At 52.8% G+C, this 23,736-nt stretch overlaps 2 protein-coding genes across 6 annotated transcripts in view; one reads left to right on the forward strand and one right to left on the reverse strand.

Annotated features, from left to right (window-relative positions):
- Window positions 1-22,902, forward strand: part of LOC115802441 (uncharacterized) — a 30,888-nt gene extending 7,986 nt beyond the window's left edge. Inside the window, exon 3 of the mRNA XM_089903374.1 lies at window positions 10,086-22,902. Within this exon, the coding sequence (XP_089759500.1) occupies window positions 10,086-10,161 (76 nt within the window). The 3' untranslated portion in view covers window positions 10,162-22,902. The remainder of the gene's footprint in view (window positions 1-10,085) is intronic.
- ZDHHC7 (zDHHC palmitoyltransferase 7) overlaps window positions 17,284-23,736 on the reverse strand; it is a 30,671-nt gene continuing 24,218 nt past the window's right edge. For all 5 annotated transcript variants that reach the window (XM_022583018.3, XM_022583015.3, XM_022583012.3 and 2 more), the window contains 5 exons: window positions 21,789-21,913; window positions 21,218-21,314; window positions 20,702-20,783; window positions 19,881-20,011; window positions 17,284-19,251 (listed from right to left, as the gene is read on the reverse strand). In XM_022583018.3, coding sequence (XP_022438726.1) covers window positions 19,075-19,251; window positions 19,881-20,011; window positions 20,702-20,783; window positions 21,218-21,314; window positions 21,789-21,913 — 612 coding nt within the window. In that variant the 3' untranslated portion in view covers window positions 17,284-19,074. The remainder of the gene's footprint in view (window positions 19,252-19,880; window positions 20,012-20,701; window positions 20,784-21,217; window positions 21,315-21,788; window positions 21,914-23,736) is intronic.

Consider the following 23,736-nt stretch of genomic DNA (forward strand, 5'->3'; position numbering starts at 1 on the left):
AAAATAATAATAAAAAATAAATTAAATAAATAAAAAGAGGGTTGGAGCATGCCTACCTAGCTCTTGGCCAGTTGTCAGGTCCCTTTAAAACTGGACCAGCCCCACGCCTGTTCCTCCTGCCTCCCCTCTCTCCATCCCTTAAACCGGTCTCAAGTGCTGTCTGCGTGGTGCAAACTGTATTTGGTTTCTCAAGGAAAGGACACCGCTAAATAAATAAGTAAATAAAAAGCAAAGTTCTTAGTTACACTTAGCCTCGAGAAGCTTAAAGTTCCCCTCTGGGAACTTTGCTGCCGAGCGAGCTTTCTTGACTTTCCCCGTTGGTTGTGGATCGGACAGGACTCCTGTATTTGTCAGTGACAGAAACTCAAACCAGAAGAGGCTCCCGATCAAAGGCCACTCTGGGAGCCATGAAGGCTGTAACCAGGTACTTCAGTGCCATGAGATCTCATGCTGTCTCCATCTCTCCCCACCTTGGGGTCTCTATGAGGACCTCATTTTCTCTAAGAGTAAACAGGTTTTCTCCCGGCAGTGGGAAACACAGTGCTGGTATCCTCGGGCTTAGGTCCTCCAGCTTGATGAAAAAAGAGAAGGGAGAGCATCTCTCTTCCTGTTTCAGAATATAGGTGCTCCAGGGAAGGACCTTTATTGGCCAGCCTTAGTCACATAGCTAAGCCTTGGACTTATCACTTGGGGGGGGGGAGGAGTTCTATGATTGGCCAGGCCTGAATCATATGTCCACTCGGGGTGGGGGGCCCTGTGATGGGCAGCTCACCCAGCATCACATGACTGATATAAGAGGAGCACAGCTCTCCAAGGGCTGGAAAGGGAGGTGGACAGAGCTGGGCCCCAGCTGTGCCCCAGCTCCCTCTGACCACAACCCAAGGAGCCCTAGACTGGACATCAGACCCATGAGATCCTGAAGTGCTGGTCAGTGGGTTTTGCACATCCCTTACTTCAAGATATATATATATATATATATATATATATATATATATATATATATATATTTATTTATTTATTTAATTTTTATTTATTTTTGGCTGCACTGGGTCTTCACTGCTGCGCGTGGGCTTTCTCTAGTCGCCGTGAGAGGGCGCTACTCTTCTTTGCGGTGTGCGGGCTTCTCATTGCAGTGGGTTCCCTTGTTGCAGAGCATGGGCTCTAGGCGCGCAGGCTCAGTAGTTGTGGCGCACGGGCTTAGTTGCTCCACGGCATGTGGGATCTTCCCGGACCAGGGAACGAACCTGTGTTCCCTGCATTGGCAGACGGATTCTTAACCACTGTGCCACCAGGGAAGTCCCAGGATTTATTTTCAAGTGAACTTTTACTTGGAAGACCAACCAGAATTGTTTTGGCTGAGGCAGGAAGGGATGGACAGAGGAAGCAGCGCTCAGAGTCCCCTCCCTCCCACCCTCGTCCAGGCTTCTCCACAGAACAGAGCCTGAAAGTCACAGGGCCATCCCCGCCCAGCACACATGGGAGCGAGAGCCCATCTTACAGACAGGAAAACCGAGGCTCTGACGGCTCTCCTCCTCGCCCGGGAAATTCCTCAGCAGTTCACAGCCACGTCTTCTGCTGCCCAGACCAGGCAGTTGCCCGGAATTTGGGCCAGCCTCCTTTTCGCCCAGATGTTGGACCAAGTCCTTTGAATTCCCGGCAGAAGGGAGAGGTCCACAGACATCTCAGAGCTCAAATTAGGACTGTGGACTGTGGCTCTCTAACCTGCCTTGTGGCGAGCTTGAAGTGACCCTGTGGCGTGGCGGCTGGTGAGTGCCTTCAGCCTGGGCAGCAAGACCCTTTTTCATGAGCGTGAACCACCCTTGGCCCCGACGAAACAGCAGCGGGCTCCAGGCCTGAGGTTGTGCCCGCAGGATTCGCTGAGCCCAGCTGGTCAGCCCAGCCAGAGACGCAGTCACCGAAAGCCACAAGAGTCCCCACCCGAGGGACCTCTCCTGCCCTGTGCAGCCCCTGTTGTCTGCTGGTGGTACCCCCCACCCCCTGGGAAGGGCCAGCCCAGTCCTCCCTAGGACAGACCAGTTGCCGGGAGGGCCCTGTGTCAACGCAGAAGGGCCCAAGGCTTGTGGCCCCCGCATTGACAGGCAGTGGGTGCACAGAGAGACGGGTGTGAGTGGAGCGCAGGGCCCCAGAGCAGGGGCGTCCGGAGTGACTGGATTGAGGCCAGTGTACACAGGCCCCGGTGGCCTTTCTCCTGGGCTCACAGGAGGGCTGACGGGCGGGGCCAGCTCTGTATTTAGGTCCACGCTCCACTGGAGGAACTGTGTCCGGTAACTAGTCGGCTCTTGGCACTGATGGCAACTCCGCTGTTCCGGTGTCTCTGGCTAAAACCCAGAGGTCACCCTTGAGGCCTCATTTTCTCACATCTCACACCCAAACGGTGGGTCGCCTTTTACTGGCTCACCTGCAAAGGGAAGTCCAAGGCCAGCTGCTTCCCTCCACCTGCACTGCCTCTGCCTGGTCCAGGCCGCCGTCTTCTCGCCTGGACCGTGCTGTGGTATCCCCTCTGTGCTCTGTGTCCCCGTGAGCCCGCCCTCACCCCGCGTGCTCTCTCCCAACGTAGCAGGCCGAGGGATGCGTGGAGAACTTGACTTCCGTCCGCTCCTGGGCCTCCCCTCTCAGAAGCCCCCAAGGTCTTTCCATCTATACTGAGGTGAATAGCATGCCCCCGCCAAATTCACATCTGCCTGGACCTGTGAGCATGACGTTATTTGGAAATAAGGTCTTTGCAGATGTAATCAAGTTTAAATGAGGTCAGACTAAAGTAGCCCTAATCTAATGACCAGGGTCTTTATAAGAAGAGGGGAATTTAGGCACAGACACAGAGGGAAGACACATGTGTGAAGACAGAGGTGCAGCGGGGAGGAATGCAGCCACAGGCCAAGGACACCTGAGGCCACCAGAAGCCAGAAGAGACAAGGAAGGATCCTCCCTGAGAGCCTTCAGATGGAGCCTGGCCCCGCTGACACCTTGATTTCAGACTTCTGGTCTCCCAAACCGTGAGACAATAATATACTTCTGTTGTTTGACGCCACCCAGTTTGTGGCCATTTGTTATAACAGCCACAGGAGACTAATACCGCCTCCTCTATCTGCCTTGTGGAGATTGCAATGCTCATCATCTAGCAAAGCCCCTGAGAAATTCTGCAAGCGAGCACGTGTTCCATTTTCCCGAGCTTATCCCATCATGCAAGCATCCAGTTGCAACTACCCTTTCACTTCCCATGGGACCCACTTTGGGAAATGTTGGACTAGAAGATTCCTGACGTTCCCTCCAGGCTGAAAGTTTTGTTGCTTTTGGAACTGGAAGCCAAGCCATGAAATACATAGAAAAGTGTATGCATGATTAGATACTAATTTTAAATATAGTCAAAATGCTCCTGCAATTGTGGGGAAGCAAAACGGGTCCGGGGAAGAACAGCTGCTCTAGTTAAGCAGTCGGATGTGAGCGCCAGCGACCCCGCAGGAGCTCAGTCTGAGGTCGGTCCCTGTAGGAATGAGAACAGTGTAGTGGGTAAGACTGTTTCCTTGGGCTGTGTTCCTAGAAGTGGACTTGCTGGGTCAAAGGCTTTGCATCTTTAAGACATGAGATTCATAGTGCCAAACTGCTCTCCAGAAGGTTGTACAGATTTAAACTTCCACTAACGCAGACCAGCGGTACCCATTCTCCCATCTGTGCCAACACTGGCCATTATCCTATTTGACATCTATAAATTGTCCTGTGTGTTTTGACCACAAAGGTAAATAGAGCTTTTATTGAGTTATCTCAGTTTCTACCGAGTCATGCCCAGAGCAGCCTGCCCACCAGCCCATCGCTGCCAGCAGAGGACTCTTGCCAGTGACTGGGCAGCGGTGCCCTGAGGTCAGGCCAAATTTTTGGAGGAAACGGCAGACCACACTCAGATTTGGCCCGAAATATTAAACTCTGAAAAAGAGAAGATTCAGTGTCATAGGATCCTTCCCTGGAACAGAGTGGGAGAGAGAAAAGACGTTGGGATTTGGAGTCAGGAACACCCGAGGGTTTGTCCTGACCTGGCCCCTTTCTAGCTCTGTGACCTTGGGCAACTTACGTGAGCTTTTTGCACCTCAGTTTCCTTGTCTTCGATGTGGGATAACGACAGCCCCGACCTCTCTGAGTTTGATGGGGATTAAATCATTTCCTCATTATGAGATGGGCTTTGCGTATGGAACCCTAATACAAGCTGAGGTTCCAGGTGGCCCAATCCAGAGAGCATCGCAGAGAGGTGTAGTCCAGCCACCAGAATGGATTAGGAAGGAATCTGGATTCCCCCTTGCCTTTCTCTCAAACGTCAAGGGGAATCCACTCCTTAGCCCACAGTTGTGTTTCTTAACATCCTGCTTCCTCTGCCCCCTGCGTGTCTTGCGTCCATCCTGCGGCAGCTCCAGGACCCCCACAGCCCCCCAATCCCCTGCAAAGGTCAGCTCTCACTTTTGCCCTTTGCCCCCTCCACTTTGCTTTTGTCATGGAAATGAGCTTCCTCTCTCCAGTTGTGCTTGTTTCCTCATGGCCTCCCCTAGGATCTAGATTCTCCACAAGAAAGGGAGGATCCTCCCCGCTGTTCTCTGGCCTCTGTGGGTCCTCTTCCCCTCTGCCTACTCCCGCCTCTGCCTACAACGTGGAACCAGTCTGAGAAAGACAGAACTCTCTTCGGGAAGCGGGGTGGGAGGGAGCTGAGTGGGCAAAGACAAAATACTCTTTAACTGATGGGGGCCCGTTCTGTAAACGTATCCGCGTGTGCTGCCGCTGGCTCCCCTGCTTCCATCATTTCTCCCTTAACTGAAGCTTTGTAACATCTTTGGAGCTTTCCCTGTAGTGAACATGTTCTTTTCTTCCTCTGAGTCTCCCGAAAGAGAGGTGAGGGGGGGCAAGTTCTAACCCGAGTTTTGGGGCCAGACCGGCATGGCGGCCCAGCCTTGGGAGAGGCAGGCGTGGGAGGTCGGGGCTGGTGGGAGGTCGTCTTCAGTGGCTGCCTCTTTCTCTAGTCTCTTCCCCCCATTGTCAGAGGGCCCCGTTGCTTGCACAGCATGTGTTCAAACAGAACTCCACCGAGGGTCGCCTCTCCCTCTGCCACCATCCTCACCCTCCTGCTGGGGTCCTGAGAGCGCCGGGTGCCGAGCCCCCCCTGAGCCTTGCCCTGAACCTTATCCTGTTCCCTGAGATCCAGAGCGTGCTCTGCTCCTATGTGTCCTGTCCAGCCCTGACGGGAGGGTGGAGCAAGGTTCGGGGCTGGGGAGAGCTGGAGAGGTGGGGTCAGCCTGGGGTCAGCCTGCCCCCTTCTTAGGAGCTGGGTGGCCTCACGTAGGGTGCTGAGCCTCTACAAGCGTCGCCCTCCTCATCCACGAAGTGGTTGTGATTATACCTGCCCCCTCACGGCACAGGGCTCGGAGGAAGCCGAAACCTGCTAGGCACGCTTAGCTGTGGGCCGCCGTGCATTCCCTCTCTGTGCACCAGGCATCTGCCGGCTGTCCATTCAGCCCTCCATGCCGGGCGTCCCGCCAACTCCTGGTGATACCCGAGGAATAGTAGCTGCCGGGGTGGTCGCTGACAGTCTCACCCAGTGGGCGTAATTGCTTTGATGAGAGTACGGGCCCTGTGGGCTTAAAGGGGGGCCTAACCCAGCCTGGGGTGACCAGGGAAGGCTCCCTGGAGGAGGTGGTGACTGAGCCAGGCCTTAAACAGTGTGTGAAAAGTAGTCGTTCATTTTTCCACCTGTGTAATTAACAAGCATCTATACCATGTCTACAGAGTACGAATGCCAAGTCAGGTGTTGGGAAAACGAGGGCACATCAAGTGTTGGCCCTGGGAGATTTGAGGCCAGGAAAGTGGCGAGGATGTCTCAGACCTCCCTTTCCAGGCTGCACGGAGCCAGGGCATGGCCAGGCTGGGTGAGGGAGTGCTGGCAGGGCTGTCCCCACGTGAGGGTCAGAGCCAAGGGCCCGCACCCCGTTAGGTATGGGAGAGCCGTGTGGCGGAGTAGCATGCAGCCAAGAACGAGAGGAGGTGGCGCTCCCTCTGGTTTGGAACGACCTCCAAGATACATCGTTAAGTGAAAAACAAAGTGCCAAACTTGCAGGATGGGGCCATTATGCTACATACGTGTGCACGTGTGTGTGTGAGCACACGTACGGGACGCCCAGGACACGGACTGGAAGTCTCTCACCCACCTGAGACCCTGCTCCTGGGAGGATGTTTGCTGCTCATCTGAGGAGCCCACGGGGTTGCAGAAAGCCAGCAGGGCCGGGGGGAGAGAGGACAGGCCCAGAGCAGGCAAGCACGGCTGGGGTGAAGGCCCCCTCCGACACGGGGTTGCCGCGTGGCATTGAGGTGGATGCTTGCTATATGTATACAAGCATGTGATGGGGTGTTACTCAGCCATGACCCGCTCCGCCACGCATGAGCCTCGAAGACATGCTGAGTGAAGGAAGCCAGGCACAGCGTGTGAGTCCGTCCACAGGCAGTGTCCAGAGCAGGCCAATCCATAGAGACAGAGTACGTGAATGGTCGCTGGGGGCCGCGGAAGCGGGAGTCAGTGATGTTGGGTCTGGGGTTTTTCGGGGGATGATGGAAATGCTTTGGAACTAAACAGAGGTAGTGGTTACACAACACCGTGAAGGTACCAAATGCCGCTGAATTGTCTACTTTAAAATGGTCAGTTTTTCTTTTTTTTTTCATTGAAGTGTAGTTGGTTTACAGTGTTGTGGTAATTTCTGCTGCACAGCAAAGGGACTCCGTTGTACATCTACATTCTTTTCCATCTTCTTTTCCATCCTGGTCTATCACAGGATATTGAACAGAGCTGCCTGTGCTCTACAGTAGGACCTTGTCTACCCATCCTCTGTGCAAAGACATAGCTGCTCACCCCAAGCTCCCACGGTCCCCTCCCCCTTGGCAACCACAAGTCTGTTCTCTATGTCTGAGAGTCTGTTTGTGTTTCAGAGATGTGTTCACTTGTGTCATATTTTAGATTCCGCATATAAGTGATATCATATGGTATTTGTCTTTCTCTTTCTGACTGACCTCACTTAGTATGATAATCTCTAGGTCCATCCATGTTGCTGCAAATGGCATTATTTCATTGTTTTTTTATGGCTGAGTAATATTCCATTGTGTATATGTACCACATCTTCTTTATCCATTCTCTGTCGATGGACATTTCGGTTGTTTCCACGTCTTGGCTGTTGTGAATAGCGCTGCTGTGAACATAGGGGTGCATGCATCTTTTTGAATTACAGTTTTGTCTGGACATATGCCCAGGAGTGGGATTGCTGGATCATATGGTAGCTCTATTTTTAGTTTTTAAGGAACCTCCATATTGTTTTCCATTGTGACTGTACCAGTTTACTGTCCCAGTAACAGTACAGGAGGGTTCCCTTTTCTCCACACCCTCTCCAGCATTTATTATTTGTAGACTTTTTAATGATGGCCATTTTGACGGGTGTGAGGTGGTACCTCATTGTAGTCTTGATTTGCATTTCTCTAATAATTAGCGACGTTGAGCATCTTTTCATGTGCCTGTTGGCCACCTGTATGTCTTCTTTGCAGAAATGTCTATTTAGGTCTTCTGCCCATGTTCAGTTGGGTTGTTTTTTTGTTGTTGAGTTGTATGAGCTGTTTGTATATTTTGGAAAGTAAGCCCTTGTTGGTCGCATCATTTGCAAACATTTTCTCCCATTCTATAGGTTCTCTTTTCATTTTGTTTATGGTTTCCTTTGCTGTGCAAAAGCTTGTAAGTTTAAGTCCCATTTGTTTATTTTTGCTTTTACTCCTGTTGCCTTTGGGGGACTGACCTAAGAACACAGTGGTATGATTTATGTCAGAGAATGTCTTGCCTCTATGCTGTTCTAGGAGTTTTATGGTTGTCCTCTCCTACATTTAGGTCTTTAAGCCATTTTGAGTGTATTTTTGTGTATGCTGTGAGGGTGTGTTCCAGCTTCATTGATTTACGTGCAGCTGTCCCGCTTTTCCAGCACCACTTGCTGAAGAGACTGTCTTTTCTCCATTGTATATTCTTGCCTCCTTTGTCAAAGATTAATTGACCATAGGTGTGTGGGTTTATTTCTGGGCTCTCTGTTCTGTTCCATTGATCCATATGTCTGTTTTTGTGCCAATACCATGCTGTTTTTATTACTGTAGCTTTGTAGTATTATCTGAAGTCTGGGAGCGTTATGCCTTAAAATGGTCAGTTTTATGTTATGTGAATTTTGCCCCCATAAGTTCTTTTAAAAGAATTCAAACGTCCCGATGACTGTGCATGTAAGGACGGCCACCCCGGGCCCCAGGCTGCTGACCGGGGAAGAATGGGGCCCAGGCAGCCATGAATCTGCATTTCTAGGTGAAACCTCCTGTTTTGCAGATGGGAGCAACTGACTGTGGGTCTTTGACCCACCCATGGGGGCCGGTTCCAGGTCACGGCCACCAGTCTGTGGCCGCTGCCCAAGAGCATCCACCCTTGGTCCAGAGTGCCTTGATGGCTGCCCACAGGCCTCGGGCTTTGCTGGGAAACAGGAGGGCAGATGGAAAAGTACCCCCGGTGGGGAGAGTCCCAGACAAACTGAAGACGCTGGTGGTTTTCAAAGACACGAGCTGCAGCCTCTTAAAGTTCCCCAGGCCTCCCTGCCATGGATAAAATGCTTTCTGGGGAGATTGCAAATGTTTGCTCTGGTGGGACTTTGTTATAAATGGACTTGGTTTTGTTTAGTTGGTTACGGTTTTATTTGGTTAAAAAAACCCAGCCCTACAAGATCATCTTAACTGAGGACTCCATGTTAATCCAAAAAAACCAAGAAAGGGCAAACAAGATGGACCAGTAGTCCGACTGCCCGCTGCACGTCGGGTCTGGCTGCAAAGCCCTTCATCGGACCAGCCTGTCATAGTTGCTACCGTTTCTGGAGTGCCTACTGTGTACCAACCGTCCCGGTCAGCCCTGTATGGTTCCTTCTTTCTAATCCTCCCAAAGGCTTCACAAGGCAGGAACTGTTGTTGCATTGTTTTAAAGATGAGCAAACCGAGGCCCAGAGAGGTGAAGGTGCTTGCCCCAGGTCACACAGATGGGAGGTGGCAGGGATGGACATTGTAGCCTGTCTGGCTCTTTCAATGGTATCTCACAGCCACTTAGGCTGAAAACCAGACCTGCCCTCAGAGAAACCCTCACGGAGGCCACCTGGTCACTGAGATTTCTGGGGCGCTGAGCAGAGCCCTGTGTCTGCCAGCGAGCCTGCAAGGCCACCGGTGAGCAACCGTCCCCTGGTGCCCAGACGGCAAGGTGTCACCCAGGCCGAGGCCAGAGAAAGGCCATGTGCAGACCCCCCTCCCTGGCCACTTAAACCCGCACCCATGCATCCCATTGGGGTGGCTTTCCACAGCAGATGCAACCCCTGCTCCCACCAAGGACCCCTCCCTAACAATCCACCCAAGAGGGAAATGTCTTTGAAATTCCTGATCTTGAGAAGTCCGTTTGCTTTGCTCCTGGGCTTTGGGGGAGATGGTCAGCCCATCTTTGAGAAATCTGCTTCAGATGAGCCCCTGACCCACCCAGCCGATGACCTTTGTGTCTGTGCACATATGTTAACCCCTCAGCATCTTCTCTGAGCCCGGTAGGCTGACACGTGAGCTTCACCAGCTCTTCCAACCCCAGGGTTCTCTGATTTTAACCAGCTCCAATTTTGAGTTCACTGCCAAGCCTTTCCCTGCCCCAGGGCCTTTGCACAGTCCTTCCCTCCCCAGGGGCCCTCCCTGATTCTTCTTTCTCTGTGGTACTCTTGCTAATGCTCCCTCTCCCTGCTGCTGTTCTTTTATAGCACGAATCACAGCATATAGTTATACATTTAATTTCTTATATTTGTGCTTACTGAGGGCAGAGGCCTCGCCAGCACACAGTAGGTGTTCAGTAAATATTTGTGGACCGGCCGGCTGGATGCGCCAGTGTTGTAGGAATTTTTCTGTGGCCTGAGCAGTGTGCAGTGCCCATGCATTTGCTATCCCATGGCGCCCTCTGATGGACATTAGGCAGATGCCAGGCTGAGACTAACCCCTTTCTCCTCTCCTTTCAGCATCGTCCCCCCAGCCCCGTGCCACCTGGGACCTGGCCACCAAGGTGTGGCCACCATCGGTGACGTGAGTACATGAAGCAGCAGAAGTGGGTCTTCCTGGAGTTCTGTGAGCTGCTTCTGGATGACCAGGTGAGTTGGAAGTCAGCCAGCTTCTCATTATTATCAATAATATTGTCATTGTTATTAAATAGCGTTAGTAATGTCCCACATAAAACACTCTTGTGCGCCACCCGTGGGTCCCTGCGCAGCCTCTCCCTGTCGTCGCCTGGGTCCCTTCCCTCTCTCCTCTTCCAGGTGGTGATGGAGACCGTGGTGGGCATGTCCCTGTCATTAACCCATCTCCGTTGCCCCTGGATTTGCATTAAAGCTCATGGGGAAAAGGTCAAGTGAGTTTATATCCTGAGCCAGGGAATGTGATGCTGTGGGACACACATCCCCGACACTCAGAGAGCAGAGTCTGAATATCCGAGGAAGCCCACAAGTGCCCGGTTGGGCCTGGCACCTGCACACATGCTGAGCACAACAACACAGAGGCTTCCGGCGTGGGGGCGGGCGCAGCTCCGGGAAATCCACAGCCATTGCTCAAGTCTGAGGGAGGCGCGAATCAGCCTGCAGACAAGGGTGAGGTTCATCTGGCGTATACTTGCGGTTCAAACCCTGAACTGAAAATATTATCGAAAAAACCTCGGTGAAGGTTTTATTGTTCTCGACTCCTCTGTTTATTCAAGAAGTTATTATTATTTTTTTTTTTACTGTTTTTACTTTAAAAAATAAAAACAGAGAAGGATCTAGGTTAGAAAAAAGTGCTTTTATTCTAGCCAAAACGCCCGTGGGGAATCCCTCCTTTCTCCCTACCTGTGAGAACCTGGGCACATCCTGTAACCTTGATGAAACTCAGTTGTTTTGGTCTATAAAATGGGTATACTGTTACCTGCCTGAAGGTCGTAGGGAAAATGCAATCAGATCATGTATAGAAAGGCATTTTGGAAACTGGAAACGTCAAAACTGTGTCCTGGCGATCATTACTATTCTTTAACCTTGCACTTGGAGCTCTTCTTGGAACTCAAGCAAGTTCTACCAGCCTGGGGACGGTGCTAGTTTGTCAGAGGGCTGGTTGCTGCCTGTGAGCCTCAGCTTCCTGGTGCCCACGGGCCTGTCGACCTGTGGCTAGATGGCACGTCGAGCTTGGCCGTCCCATGCCGGGCACCTGCTCGGGAGAGGATTTCAGGGCTGGTGCGCCTGTGGACTCAGGAGGGCACTGTGTCTCGAATGAGCCGGAGCTTGTGTACCCAGAGGACCATGTCCGCTTCAAAGTGGGCCCCGGCCACCTCCGCACTGATTTGATGATGTCTCCGGACCTTAAGACAGGCCTGCCACTTAGGGGAAGTGGCTTCAGAGCTGGGTGACCCCTTCCTCGGGGTGGCTGGGAAGCAGCCAGGGTCACTGCAGGGCGGCAGGTCAGCGAGGACCGCCCTGCGCTGCCGCAGGTCTCACCAAACTCCAGCAGCAGCCGGGATGCTAGCTCTGCAGGACTGCTGCTCTCCCCTGCCACGTGACACCGCCGAAGGGCCCCCCCCCCCCACTGACCGACGCGTTTCCTGCTTAAATAATCGGCCTTTTCTTGCCTTTTCCTTCGGCCTGTATGAGCCGTGTCACCGTCCAGGCTTGTCTCGTTAAGCCACAGGCAGTCCTCAGAATGAGGAGGCTCTAAACACCCTTCTAAAGTAGACGGCAAGCGGCTCAACTCAGTAGCCTTCTTTCTGGGTCAGGTACTCAAAAACACTGTTTATTCTACAAACCTATGAGGACTTAAAAATTGAGATTTTCTGAAAGGCTCGTCACCTCAGCAAATCCAAATGCTCTCCTTGCTCTCTGTTCCCCTCCTGTTTCGACTTTATACAGACGTGCCTCTGTGCCCGTGCATGTCATCCTGACATAGTGTAACCGAGGGTTGTCCTCTTCACTCACACAAGCGAAATACGTTTCAACGTTGCCGAATGGTTAATACTTTGACTGCGCAGCTACCATAGGGTAATTAACGCTTCCCATGTTGGCTGACATCTAGACTTCGCTACTCAAAGTGTGGGCCACGGAGCAGCAGCAACAGCACCACCAGGAGTTGGTTAGAAATGCAGAGTCTCAGGCCACACCCAGGACCTGCTGAATCGGAATCTAAAGTTTACCCGGATGCAGGGAATTTGTGTGTCCATTAAAGTGTCAGTGTGTAAAATGTTGGATGTATTTGGACAACACGGTGATGTCCTCACGAGAAGAAGGCCTTGCAGGGCGTTCACTTCTGTGGGTTCTCGTGTGTAAACGACTCTTGAGAAGAACCTGGGGGCTTCAGGGACCCAAGTAGATGTAAGTGCTTGCTCCCAGCTCATCTCCAGTCAGCCTGCAAAGTCATGCTCCTTTGGGATGTTCCAGCACTGGAAAAGAAATCACAACCATAGAGCCCAGTGTCTCTTGCCCACCTGGGTGGAGAGAGGAGATGACCAAAACATGGGCCAGATATTTTTGGGAACGATGGGCTGGCGCCACAGGAAGGGAGACGGCATAACGGTGGCAACAGCGAGTTTCACGGGTTGGAATTAAATGTCATCGCCGATTCCTGCAGCTGTTTAGTCTTACCCGGAGCCGCTGTGTTTGCGTTACTTGGAAAACGTGTGGTGACCACGTGACCTGCAACCAGGTCGCCGTTCCTGTGGCGCCATCTTTAAAGCTCTGGGAGGTCCACGTGGTCGGGAGCAGCTCGTCACCCTTGGTCTGGGGCTGGGTAGGAGCCTTCATTTCTCCCTTCTTGACTCGTTCCACACGATGTCCTCAAGGACGACAGTGAGAACGAGGAGATGCAATAAAAGAAGCAGCATAATTAAACCCCAAACGTGTCATTTGGTTTGAACATTGCTTCTTTATCAATTTGAGGTCTCAAGTACCTCCCCCCCAAATTCCTCAAAACGAAGTGTGTGCCACTAATGCTTGCATTTGCAACCCCCAGAGCAGTGATGCCGACCATTAACTCTCTACCAGACCCACCACAGCACTCACCTCGGCTGGCGTTTTCAAGTGGTGTGCTGTTTCTTCGTGGTTTAGTCTTGGTAGGTTTCTGATTCTAGGAATTGATCCTCTTCTTCTGGGTTATCCAGTTTGCCGGCCCGTAATTGTCTGTAGCGGTCTCTTGTGACCATTCTTCTTCCTCTGGCATCGGCTATAATGTCTAGTTTTTCATCTCTAGTTTTATTAAGTCTGCACAGATCTATAGCTAATACAGAGATTGAGTCAGTGATGAAAAATCTCCCAACAAAGTAAAGTCCAGGAATAGATGGCTTCACTGGTAAATTCCACCAAACATTTAAGGAAGAATTAATGCCATTCCTTCTCAAACTCTTTCAAAAAACTGAAAAGGTGGAAACACTTCCAAAGTGATTTTATGAGGCCAGCATTACCCTGATACCAAAGCCAGCGACACCACAAGAAAAAAACTACAGGCCAATATCCCTGATGAACATGGATGCAAAAATCCTCCATAAAACACCAACAAACTGAATCCAACAGCACATTAAAAGAATCGTATGCCATGACCAAGTGGGATTTATCTTTGGAATGCAAGGATGTTTCAACAAACAAAAATCAATTAATGTGATACACCATATTAACCGAATAAAAGATAAAAGATATGATCGCCTCTATAGAAGCAAAAAAAAAAAAAAAAAGAAGCATTTGACAAAATTCAGCCCCCTTTCGTGATAAAAACTCTCAACAAGCTAGGAATAGAAGGCAAGTAACTCAACATAATAAAGGCTATATATAAAAAGCCCACAATTAATATCATACTCAATAGTGAAAAACTGAAAGCTTTTCCTCTAAACCAGAAACAAGGCAAGGATGCCCGCTCTCACCTCTTCTATTTAACATAGTACTGGAAGTCCTAGCCAGAGCAGTTAGGCAAGAAAAAGAAGTAAAAGGCATTCAAATTGGAAAGGAAGAAATAAAATTGTCCCTGTTGGCAGACAACATAATGTTGCAAACTCTAAAGATGCCACCAAAAAACTGCTAAAACTAATAAATTCAGTAAAGTTGCAGAATACAAAATCGGCATGCAAAAATCAGTTGCATTTCTATACCCTAACCACAAACTACCTGAAGGAAATTAGGAAAACAATCCTATTATACAATGGCACCAAAAAGAATAAAATACTTAGGAATAAACTTAACTAAGGAGGTAAAAGACTTGTATACTGAAAACTACAGAACGCTGATCAAAGAAATTAAAGAAACAAACAAATGGAAAGACATCCATGTTCCTGGACTGGAAGACTTAATATTGTGAAAATGTCCATACTACCCAAATATATCTACAGATTCAGCACAATCCCTATCAAAATCCCAACAGTATTTTTTACAGAAATAGAGAAAACTCTAAAATTCATATGGAACCACAAAAGATCACAAAGAGCCAAATCACTCTTGAGAAAGAACAAAGCTAGAGGCCTCACACTTTCTAGATTCAAAATATATCACAAAGCTGTTGTAATCAAAACAGTATGGTACTGGCATGAAGACAAACATACAGACCAATGGAACAGAATACAGAGCCCAGAAATAAAACCACGTGTGTACGGTCAACTGGTCTTCAACAAGGGTGCCAATGTTACATGGCAGGGGAAGGACAGTCTCTTCAGCAAGTGATTTTTAGAAAACTGGACGTCCACATATCTTATACCACAGAGACTGGACACCTACCTTACACCGCATATAAAACACATCAACTCCAAGTGGGTCAGACTTAAACAAGAGGCCTGAAACTCCTAGCATAGCACACAGGGGTTGAAAACAGTGTCCATAACAACCTGTGCATGGATGTTTATGGCAGCTTTACTCATCATTGCCAAAACTTGGAGGCAAGCACGATGCCCTTAGGTGGACGAATGGATAAACTGTGGCACAGCCGGAGAGCGGAATACTATTCAGCACTAAAGAGAAATGCCCTGTCAAGCCGTGAAAAGACACGGAGGAACCTTAAAGGCATATTACTGTGTGAAAGAAGCCAATCTGAAAAGGCTACTTTATGGTTCCAACTCTATGAGATTGCGGAAAAAGGCAAAACTATGAAGACAGTAAAAAGATCAGTGGTTGCCAGTGTGGGCAAGGGAGTGGAGGGATAGGTAGGCAGAGCACAGAAGATTTCTAGGGCATTGAAAATACTCGGAGTGCCGCCATAATGGTGGATACACAGCATCAGACACTTGTCCAAACCCATGGAATGTACACCACCAAGAGTGAACCTAATGTAACTGTGGACTCTGGGTGCTGATGACGTGTCAGTGTAGGGTCATCACTTCATCAGTGACAAGTGCACCGTCTGGCGGAGACGCTGACAGCGCGGGGAGGCTGTGCGTGTGTGGGGACAGCGGGTATGTGGGAACTCTACCTTCCTCTCAATTATACGGTGCACCTAAAACTGCTCTTAAAAAAGCAGTCTTTTAAAAAAACTCTTGGAAATTAAAACTATCACAGCCTGAATAAAATACCCAATAGAAGAGATAGAAGACAAAGTTAGGTACATTTTCCAGAAAACAGAGGAGACAACGAGAGGAAATCAGAGGAGAGTCTAGGCAGCCCAATGTGTAAAAGTCAGAAAAATAAGAAACTGGAGAGGGTGAAACTCCCAAAGACAGAACACGGCAGTCTTTTTTTTTTTAACTTTATTTATTATTGGCTGTTGGGTCTTCGTTGCTGCGCGCGGGCTTTCTCTAGTTGCGGCGAGCAGGGGCTACTTTTCTTGGCGGTGCGCGGGCTTCTCATTGTGATGGCTTCTCTTGTTGTGGAGCACAGGCTCTAGGCACGCGGGCTCAGTAGCTGTGGCTCGCGGGCTCTAGAGGGCAGGCTCAGTAGTTGTGGTGCACGGGCTTAGCTGCTCTGCAGCATGTGGGATCTTCCCGGACCAGGGCTCGAACCTGGGTCCCCTGCATTGGCAGGCGGATTCTTAACCACTGCGCCACCAGGGAAGCCCCTGGAACACAGCACTTTTGTCAGAGCCGAGGAGCACGTGTCTAAGGTGGAAAGGGTCCACCAAGCATCAGCACAAGGCATCAAGGCAGAGGACTGTTGACTTTGAGGAACCAAGGACTAGAAAGAAGATAGTGAAGGCTTCCTGAGTTTTAAAAAAAAAAAAAAAAAGCAGGTCGTCTGAGACAGGAACCGGAAGTTCCCGGACCCTCTCGGCGGCAAAACTGGGAGGCCGCAGTGGGGGTCTCCAAAGTACACAGAGACCCCGTAATTTCCACGCCTGCCATCAGTCCTGGGGCAGAGCCATTCCTTCCGTAAAGATCAGCACCCGGCTCGGGGAGCGCTCGCTGACCCAGCCGCACACCTGCAGTTGGCCGTAACTTCCCTGTGTCCTGTGCAGGGAGCGATCCGGTTTCATACTGGATCCTCAGGCAACACTGTGGGCAGCTGGCCTGTCACTGAAGGCTCCAGAATGCTACTTTGGGATCAACAAGGATTTTACGGGCACCCCGCCCACTGTTCCCGGGCTTTTCCCAGGCCGTCTCCCCTTCAGGATACTTCTCTCTGCTTAAGCTGCCAAACCCAAATCTAACGGAAGACAGGATTCAGCCACCTTCCTAGTTGGGTCATCTTTTCATTTTCCATTTTAATGCAGACGTCATCTGAGATGAGCCTATAAAACATTCCAACAGGAAGAACACAAAACCGCGGCACAATTCTGCAGAGCCACAAACACAAGCCTGAGGGTGGCTGCCGGCGCAGCGGCGTGCTCGGGGACGTGTCTGCAAGGCCGGCCAGTGCCTCCCTACGTGGCGGCCACCCTCGCCTCGCCTCGCCTCTCTGGGTCCCTCCCTTGAGTGCAAGTACTAGACACACTGTTGAATGAAGTTGTGGGCACCTGAGATGCTGGATGGAAGAGCGTGATCTTTACAATTTTTATTTCCAAGTGCACTAAAAAAATGAAGGGATGTTTAGGACAAAGCTAAGTGAGATCAGTTGCGTCGACTGGAAGTAAAATGTTAAATGTGGAGACGGCGACCTTTGGGAGAGCGGCTCACTTGTCCCCGGCGAGGATGGGGCTCTGGAAGCAGCAGGGGGGACCGCAGCGGCCCGGGTGCCGGTGTCAGAGCCGAGCACGGAAACACGCCAACGACCCACCAAGAACCGCGCCACTGAACAAACGGCTGGAGAATGTCAACTGGTGGCTTTATTTCTTAAAAAAGTTACATTGAAAGAAGAGGTTGAAAAGTCAAGTTTACTTGATTTGCACGTATTTGCCAAGTCTCACAGGATCCAACCACTTTGATAATTGTTTTTATTGATAACCAGGATATACATATGAAAAGCCTCACGTTGAAGCCCAATACACACGTCCAACCCAGACGACAGATACTGCAGAACAGTGTCGGGAAACCCATCAGTCTCCTGTTCTGTTAGTCCTCCGGCTGCGACTCGGCGCCCCCGTCACGGCCCACATCCTGCAGTGACTGACTCCATTTCACACCCGTCCCACAGCTCGCTTACTCAGCTAGACTGCTGTCCAATAGGCCCTTTGTGGTTCTGCGCCAGCAGTGGTAGAAGCCCTGATCAGGACAGGGGACGGGTAATGCAAACGAAAGCAAAACAGCTCACAGATGAGCAGAGAGGCGTGGAGACCAGGAGGGAGGCGCCCACTCTTCTCAGCGTGGGACGTGGGCTCAGGGAACACCGCCCCCCCCCCAAGACCTTGTCAGAGATGGCTTCCTCCTCAGTCCCGCGAAACACCGACAAACCAGGCAAGTTTAAGGCGAGTCCCCAGGGAGGGGAGCTGTTTGCTTTCTGGCATAATTTTAAGCTCTGCACCAAGGGTCCTATTTTATCGCTTGTGACGTGGGTAAAGAAACAAAATGATGCCCCAAAAAGGTAAAAACTGAAAAATCAAACAAGCTGTCGCCATCCTGAATAGTCTGCAAGCGAGGCCCACGGGGCCCAGGGGCTCCTGCCTCGCGGCCCCCTCACCTCGTCGGGGCCGCGTGCGCCCCCTGCAGGCCATCTGCGCGAGCATCAGGCTGCAGGTGCCAGGCCGCCACAGACGCTGCTCTCCTCTCACGGAGGGGCCGTTTACACGCTGCTCATTGGGCCAGAACCAGACAGGTCAGTGCCAAAGCCCTCTCACGCACGCAAGATTTTTGTAAAAAAAATTAAAACAGGAGGGCAACAGAAGACCACACAGGAATGATTGTTCTTTGGATTGAGATATTCTCCAATATGCAATACATTCATAGTAAACCCCACGGGAGGGGGGACCCCGCGCAGCTCTCCCCTCTTCCCTGAAACGTCGGTTTCTAAAAAATAGCTTGTCTGTGGCACACGCCCATAACGTGTTATGTTGCCTGAACAACACGGCCCACTTTAAAACACACGTGCACGCACACACACAGACACACGTGGACTTGCCCACAGCGTCAGGGCCCACCAGCCCCGGGCGGGGAGCGCACCTGCAGCCCTGCTGCTCCGTGCAGCGCCTGTGGCTCCTGCATCCAGGCCCCTCCTGGACCGAGGCAGACCCTCAGGAATCACGGGGCCAGCGGGAGCTCCCCGAAGCCACCAGCCGCAGAATTCCTGGTCACTGGCTTGGCTCGTTTTCTTCATGAGTGAGAAAAGCAGCTCAGCACACAGGATTTTAATAACCCGTGTAACAACCCACGAAACTTCTTAAAAAATGCCAAGTACGTTAACAGAACTCCTAACTGTGCAGGAAGATAATGACATTTGGCTTCTCCGTGCGGCCACGTCCCTTTGTTACTGGACGGTGACACGGATCAGAGCGCCACCCAGTTAGTGTGGGAACTCCGCCATCTGTGACCGTAAACGTATAAACTCTGCTTGCTGCAAGCAACTGCTCTCCACTTGCCCTACTGGCCACAGATGAGCTGCTGATACCCTTTCTGACCCCAAATAGATAAAGTCCGTGAACAAGTCCCAGCACGATGAGAGAGCCTCACACCGAGAACTCAGGGCCCCCTTTCCTAGGTCTCGTCTGCAGTCGCCTGAATCGGAAGCCGACGAAGGGGTTCATCCAGAGCAGCGAGGGGGGGCCCCCGAAGACAGACTTCATCCCTTCCCACCGCAGCCTCCGCTCCCACGTCGGCTTCTCACTCTTCAGCCTCTCAATCTCCTGGGGGAGAAAGAAAAGCAAGTGGGCGGCAGCGCCAGGAAAACCCTCAGCAGGTACGGGTCAGGCGAGCGGTGACAACAGGGGAAGCACCACCAGACTCACACGTCCCTCCGCACGTGGGAACGAGGCGTCGGGGTCAGCAGCGGGGGCTCTCCTGGCACCAGTCCCGCACCCCCGAGCACAGCCAGGCTGCAGCCACCAGCGGGGTGGACAGCCTAGGCAGCCCCAGAGGCAAAGGGGGAGCCAGCCCTCCGGGCCAGGGATTGTCTTTTTTTCCACATACTATATTATTACAAACATTGGTGAAGCGCCTGCTCTGGGCCTTCAGTTCAAAGACATGAAGGCGACCAGCTCCCTGCAGGAGCTGCAGCTTCCAGGGGGCGGGGCCTCCTAGAAACGGAGTGTGCCGGCTCTCCCTGCCTGGCTCTGTTGACTCTCACATCACAGGTACGCTCGAAACCCGAGCTGCACGCAGCGAGGGGGGCGCGTGCAGTGATGCTGTCGCGGCCCCTCGGGGCTGCCCCGTCCACCTCCCGGGTAACACGCGGGCCCCGCTGTCCACAGCAGTGCTGCCCGCCGGCTCGTGCCCGCACCAAGGCCGCAGCAGACACAGCAGACGAGGAGCGTACCGTTTCATCATTGCATATGGAGTGGATCTGGGTGCCGAACATCACTGCGGTGAAAGTGAAAAACAGCAGACCCTCAAGGCACAGGAAGACCAGCAGGATCACAGTGACTGGAGGTGAGAAACCACTGCATTCTGTGAACGAGAAGAGCTGGCTGTGGCCGGACATCGGAGCGCGGCGAGCGGCCCCGGCTCTGTGCCGCCCTCAGGCCGGCGTCCACGGAGGAAGGAGCTCGTTTCGCAAACAGGCACACCCGCTGTCCACCAGGGGCGGGAGGCAGCCCTGCCAGGCAAGAACCCACACCACCGCTTCCTGGTCGGCAGATGCGGAAGGTTCTGTATTACCCCGGGTTTCTACTGAGACCGTATTCGTGTACAGCGCTGCGTACTAAGACACAGCAAAAGCCAGAAAAGATGAGAGTCGCGTGTGCCTACACCTGTGCGCAGGCCTCACTCGGGGCGCACACCCAAGGCCAGGGCCGCCCAGTTCGCGCCTGCCTGGCTACACCCGCGGGACGACTCGTACTCAGCCACGCATGCTCGACCAGCCAGAGCGCACACAGGCCTGCTGGGAACAACACGCACGCTCACCCAGTCTCAAGAACCTGCAGGAACTTTCAGCTCACTAAGGAGGACCAAGTGCATACACGGCTTCATTATAGCAAATGGCAGTGTGGGAACTGTCCCATACTCCTTTCTTAAAAAGCTCAATTAACTCCTAAAATAACCGAGACGATTTCCTTCGAAACTGGAGGATCCCTTCTTCCTCTGCCTCCCCTCTCCCCCCACAGCGTGCACGTGCAGGGGTCCTGCGCCTGCGCTTACCAGTCCACTGCCCTCGGACGCAGGCGACGAACTGCAGCCCGCAGAGCACGAGCGCGTGCACGGACGCCAGCGCGATGTACATCTGTGGGGAGACACCCGTTAGCCCATGCGAGGACGAAAGGCCGCCGAACCGTACGTTTACTCCTGATCTCATGGGTCAGTGAAAATGAGTGAGGGAAGGAGTAACAGCAGCAGCTGACGTCCGCCTCGCCAGGACCACACTGGACCAAGCACAGAAATCCACATGGGGAAATACGTTCTACCACTTCAGCAAGAGCCTATTAACAACTGGGGTTCAAGGTATCTGGAGAATTAATCACAGTAAAACACCCAGAATAACACAAGCAACGTACACGCATCTGATGGACTACTTCCTACCAGTGACAGCACAGGTATAATTTGAGTCCCAGAGAAGAGGCTGCAGGGCTGACGTCAGAATAAACTTACTCGCTCCAGGTAAGATTCCAGATAAAGAACTTAGTACAAGTCACTCACTCCATGAGTATCTTTACTCACCGTGAAGAGCACGAAAAATCTCTGATTCTTTTCTCCGACACAATTGTTCACCCAGGGGCAGTGATGATCCATTTTCCGAATACATCTTTTGCAAATACTGAAAAGGAGCAGTTAGATTTTCACTATTCCATGCTCGGAGGAAACACCGCCCAATGAAGACAGTACTGGGAAGAAGCCACCCGGGGGCCTCCTGCCCTGTGGAAGGGGTCCCAGCAGCACTGGGTTCTCCGGCTGCACCGGGGAAGGGCTCCCTCCAGTGGTGGGCACTTGGACTGCACTATGAAGGGTGTCTGCAGATTGGGCACTCAACATGCCCTGGGGAAGCGGTGCCTGCAGTAGTGGGGGGCTCAGCCCCAAGTAAGGGGTTACAGCAGTGGTGGGTCTATGGCTACTGGGGAAGGGCTCCCTGTAAGGGTGGGTGTGGGTGAACAGACTGCCCTGGGGAAGAAATCCTTCAGCGTGGGCTCTGCCTGTGCCGGGGTCCCAGCACCGGTGGGTGCACTGGCTGCCGCAGATAAGGGGTCCCTGCAGTGCTGGGCACTCGGGTCGCCCTGGGGGAGGGCCGCCATACCTGCAGTGGTGGGCGCGCTCGGGCTTGATACAGCAGCACTTGGGGCACTTGTAGATCACTTCCCCAGGCTTCAGCTGCAAACTCCCCATGTGTTCTTCAGTAGCATTCCCTTTGGGTACTGCCCCCTGTGGTTTAATAAGGAAGGAAACATCAGTGAATTTAGGAATTAGTCTTGGGTGTTATGTACCATGATATAATTTATCATGCTGTAGTTGCCACTTATATTAATATGAAAAATAACTATTAGGCAGGACCAGAAGTTTTATTTTTCATGAAAAATAACGTGCTTTAAAACGAATTCAAAATACAGAGTGCATCACCCTTCGTAAGGCGAGTCACCTGGGCTTTTCAGACTTCATGCAGGACGTGCCAGAGGGGAGGTGTGTCTGCGAAGCCACTCCAGCCCCAGGGCGCCGGTGTCCCCAGGGTGCCGGCCCTGCGCACACCTCCTGGCGCACAGGTTCCCTATCAGCCGCAGCAGGAGACCTCAGGAAGGACCTTACCTGTGTGTTTGGAGTCGCCAGCCTAGCCAGGAGCGGCCACACACAAGGCCCAACCCCCCCCAGGCGTCCGGCCCCAGGGGCAGGAACAGCGGGGCTGTAAGAGTGTGTCTGCAGGAGCCCTGAGCACTAGGGGAGCTTGAGAGGGACGAAGAATCTGGAAATGGGAGCAAGAGCCGGACAGCCCCGCACACGGGAGGGCAGTGGGCCCGAGTGGAAGGCAGTGGGCCCGAGTAGGCTGCAGAGGGGGAGGAACTGTTCTCTGGGCAGTGGAGACAGGCAGTGGAAATCACGTTTGGAAGATCATTCTGGGCACCATGGCCTGTGGACTGGGAACAAGGCCAGGACCCCGTTTCTGTGCCCCATGGAGCCTGTCCTTCACACAGAAATGCACGTTTCTGGAGAAGGAGCCCCACTGGGAGGGAGGAGTAGAGCAGGGGCGCAGTGACAGGAGAGCACGGGGAGACGGGGGCGCAGTGACAAGGCATGGGGAGATGGGGGCGCAGGGCACGGGGAGACGGGGGCGCAGTGACAGGAGAGCACGGGGAGACGGGGGCGCAGTGACAGGAGAGCACGGGGAGACGGGGGCGCAGTGACAGGAGGGCACGGGGAGACGGGGGCGCAGTGACAGGAGGGCACGGGGAGACGGGGGCGCAGTGACAGGAGGGCACGGGGAGACGGGGGCGCAGTGACAAGGAAGGCACGGGGAGACGGGGCGCAGTGACAGGAGGGCACGGGGAGACGGGGGCGCAGTGACAGGAGGGCACGGGGAGACGGGGGCGCAGTACAGGAGGGCACGGGGAGACGGGGGCGCAGTGACAGGAGGGCACGGGGAGACGGGGGCGCAGTGACAGGAGGGCACGGGGAGACGGGGGCGCAGTGACAGGAGGGCACGGGGAGACGGGGCGCAGTGACAGGAGGGCACGGGGAGACAGGGGCGCAGTGACAGGAGGGCACGGGGAGACGGGGACGCAGTGACAGGAGGGCACGGGGAGACGGGGGCGCAGTGACAGGAGGGCACGGGGAGACGGCAGGCACACCGCTGGCAGCAGGAGCTGCGCTGGAGCTCTTGAAAGCCCACTGTCTGGCTGCCCGAGCCAACCTCTGCAGGGCCAGGGCCGACACCCACGTCTGCAAAACCCAGCAGGCACGTGTGGAGACCCAGGACCACTGGCTCCAAGGCCCCCGGGGAGCCGGACGGGCGGCCCTGTCACCAGCAGGAGTGAGGTCCCACAACATGCCCCGGGTTCGGGGGGCAGTACAGGAAGGGCTGCAGACAAAATGGGAAGGTTCACTGCCCGACCCTCCCCTGCAGCTGACTGCCCTCCAGATGGGCACAGGTCAGTCCCCCATCCTAACACAGGGAAGCTGCTGTGGTCAAGATCCTGGCCTTAACATGCCACCTGTCTCCTTAATCTACAGTGTAAAAAAAAGTTCAGGGTTTAAAG

The sequence above is a fragment of the Delphinapterus leucas genome, chromosome 20 (genome assembly GCF_059928025.1).
Source record: "Delphinapterus leucas isolate spDelLeu-1000000601 "Yukka" chromosome 20, BTC_Dleu_Yukka2, whole genome shotgun sequence".
NCBI classification, from domain to species: Eukaryota; Metazoa; Chordata; class Mammalia; order Artiodactyla; family Monodontidae; genus Delphinapterus; species Delphinapterus leucas.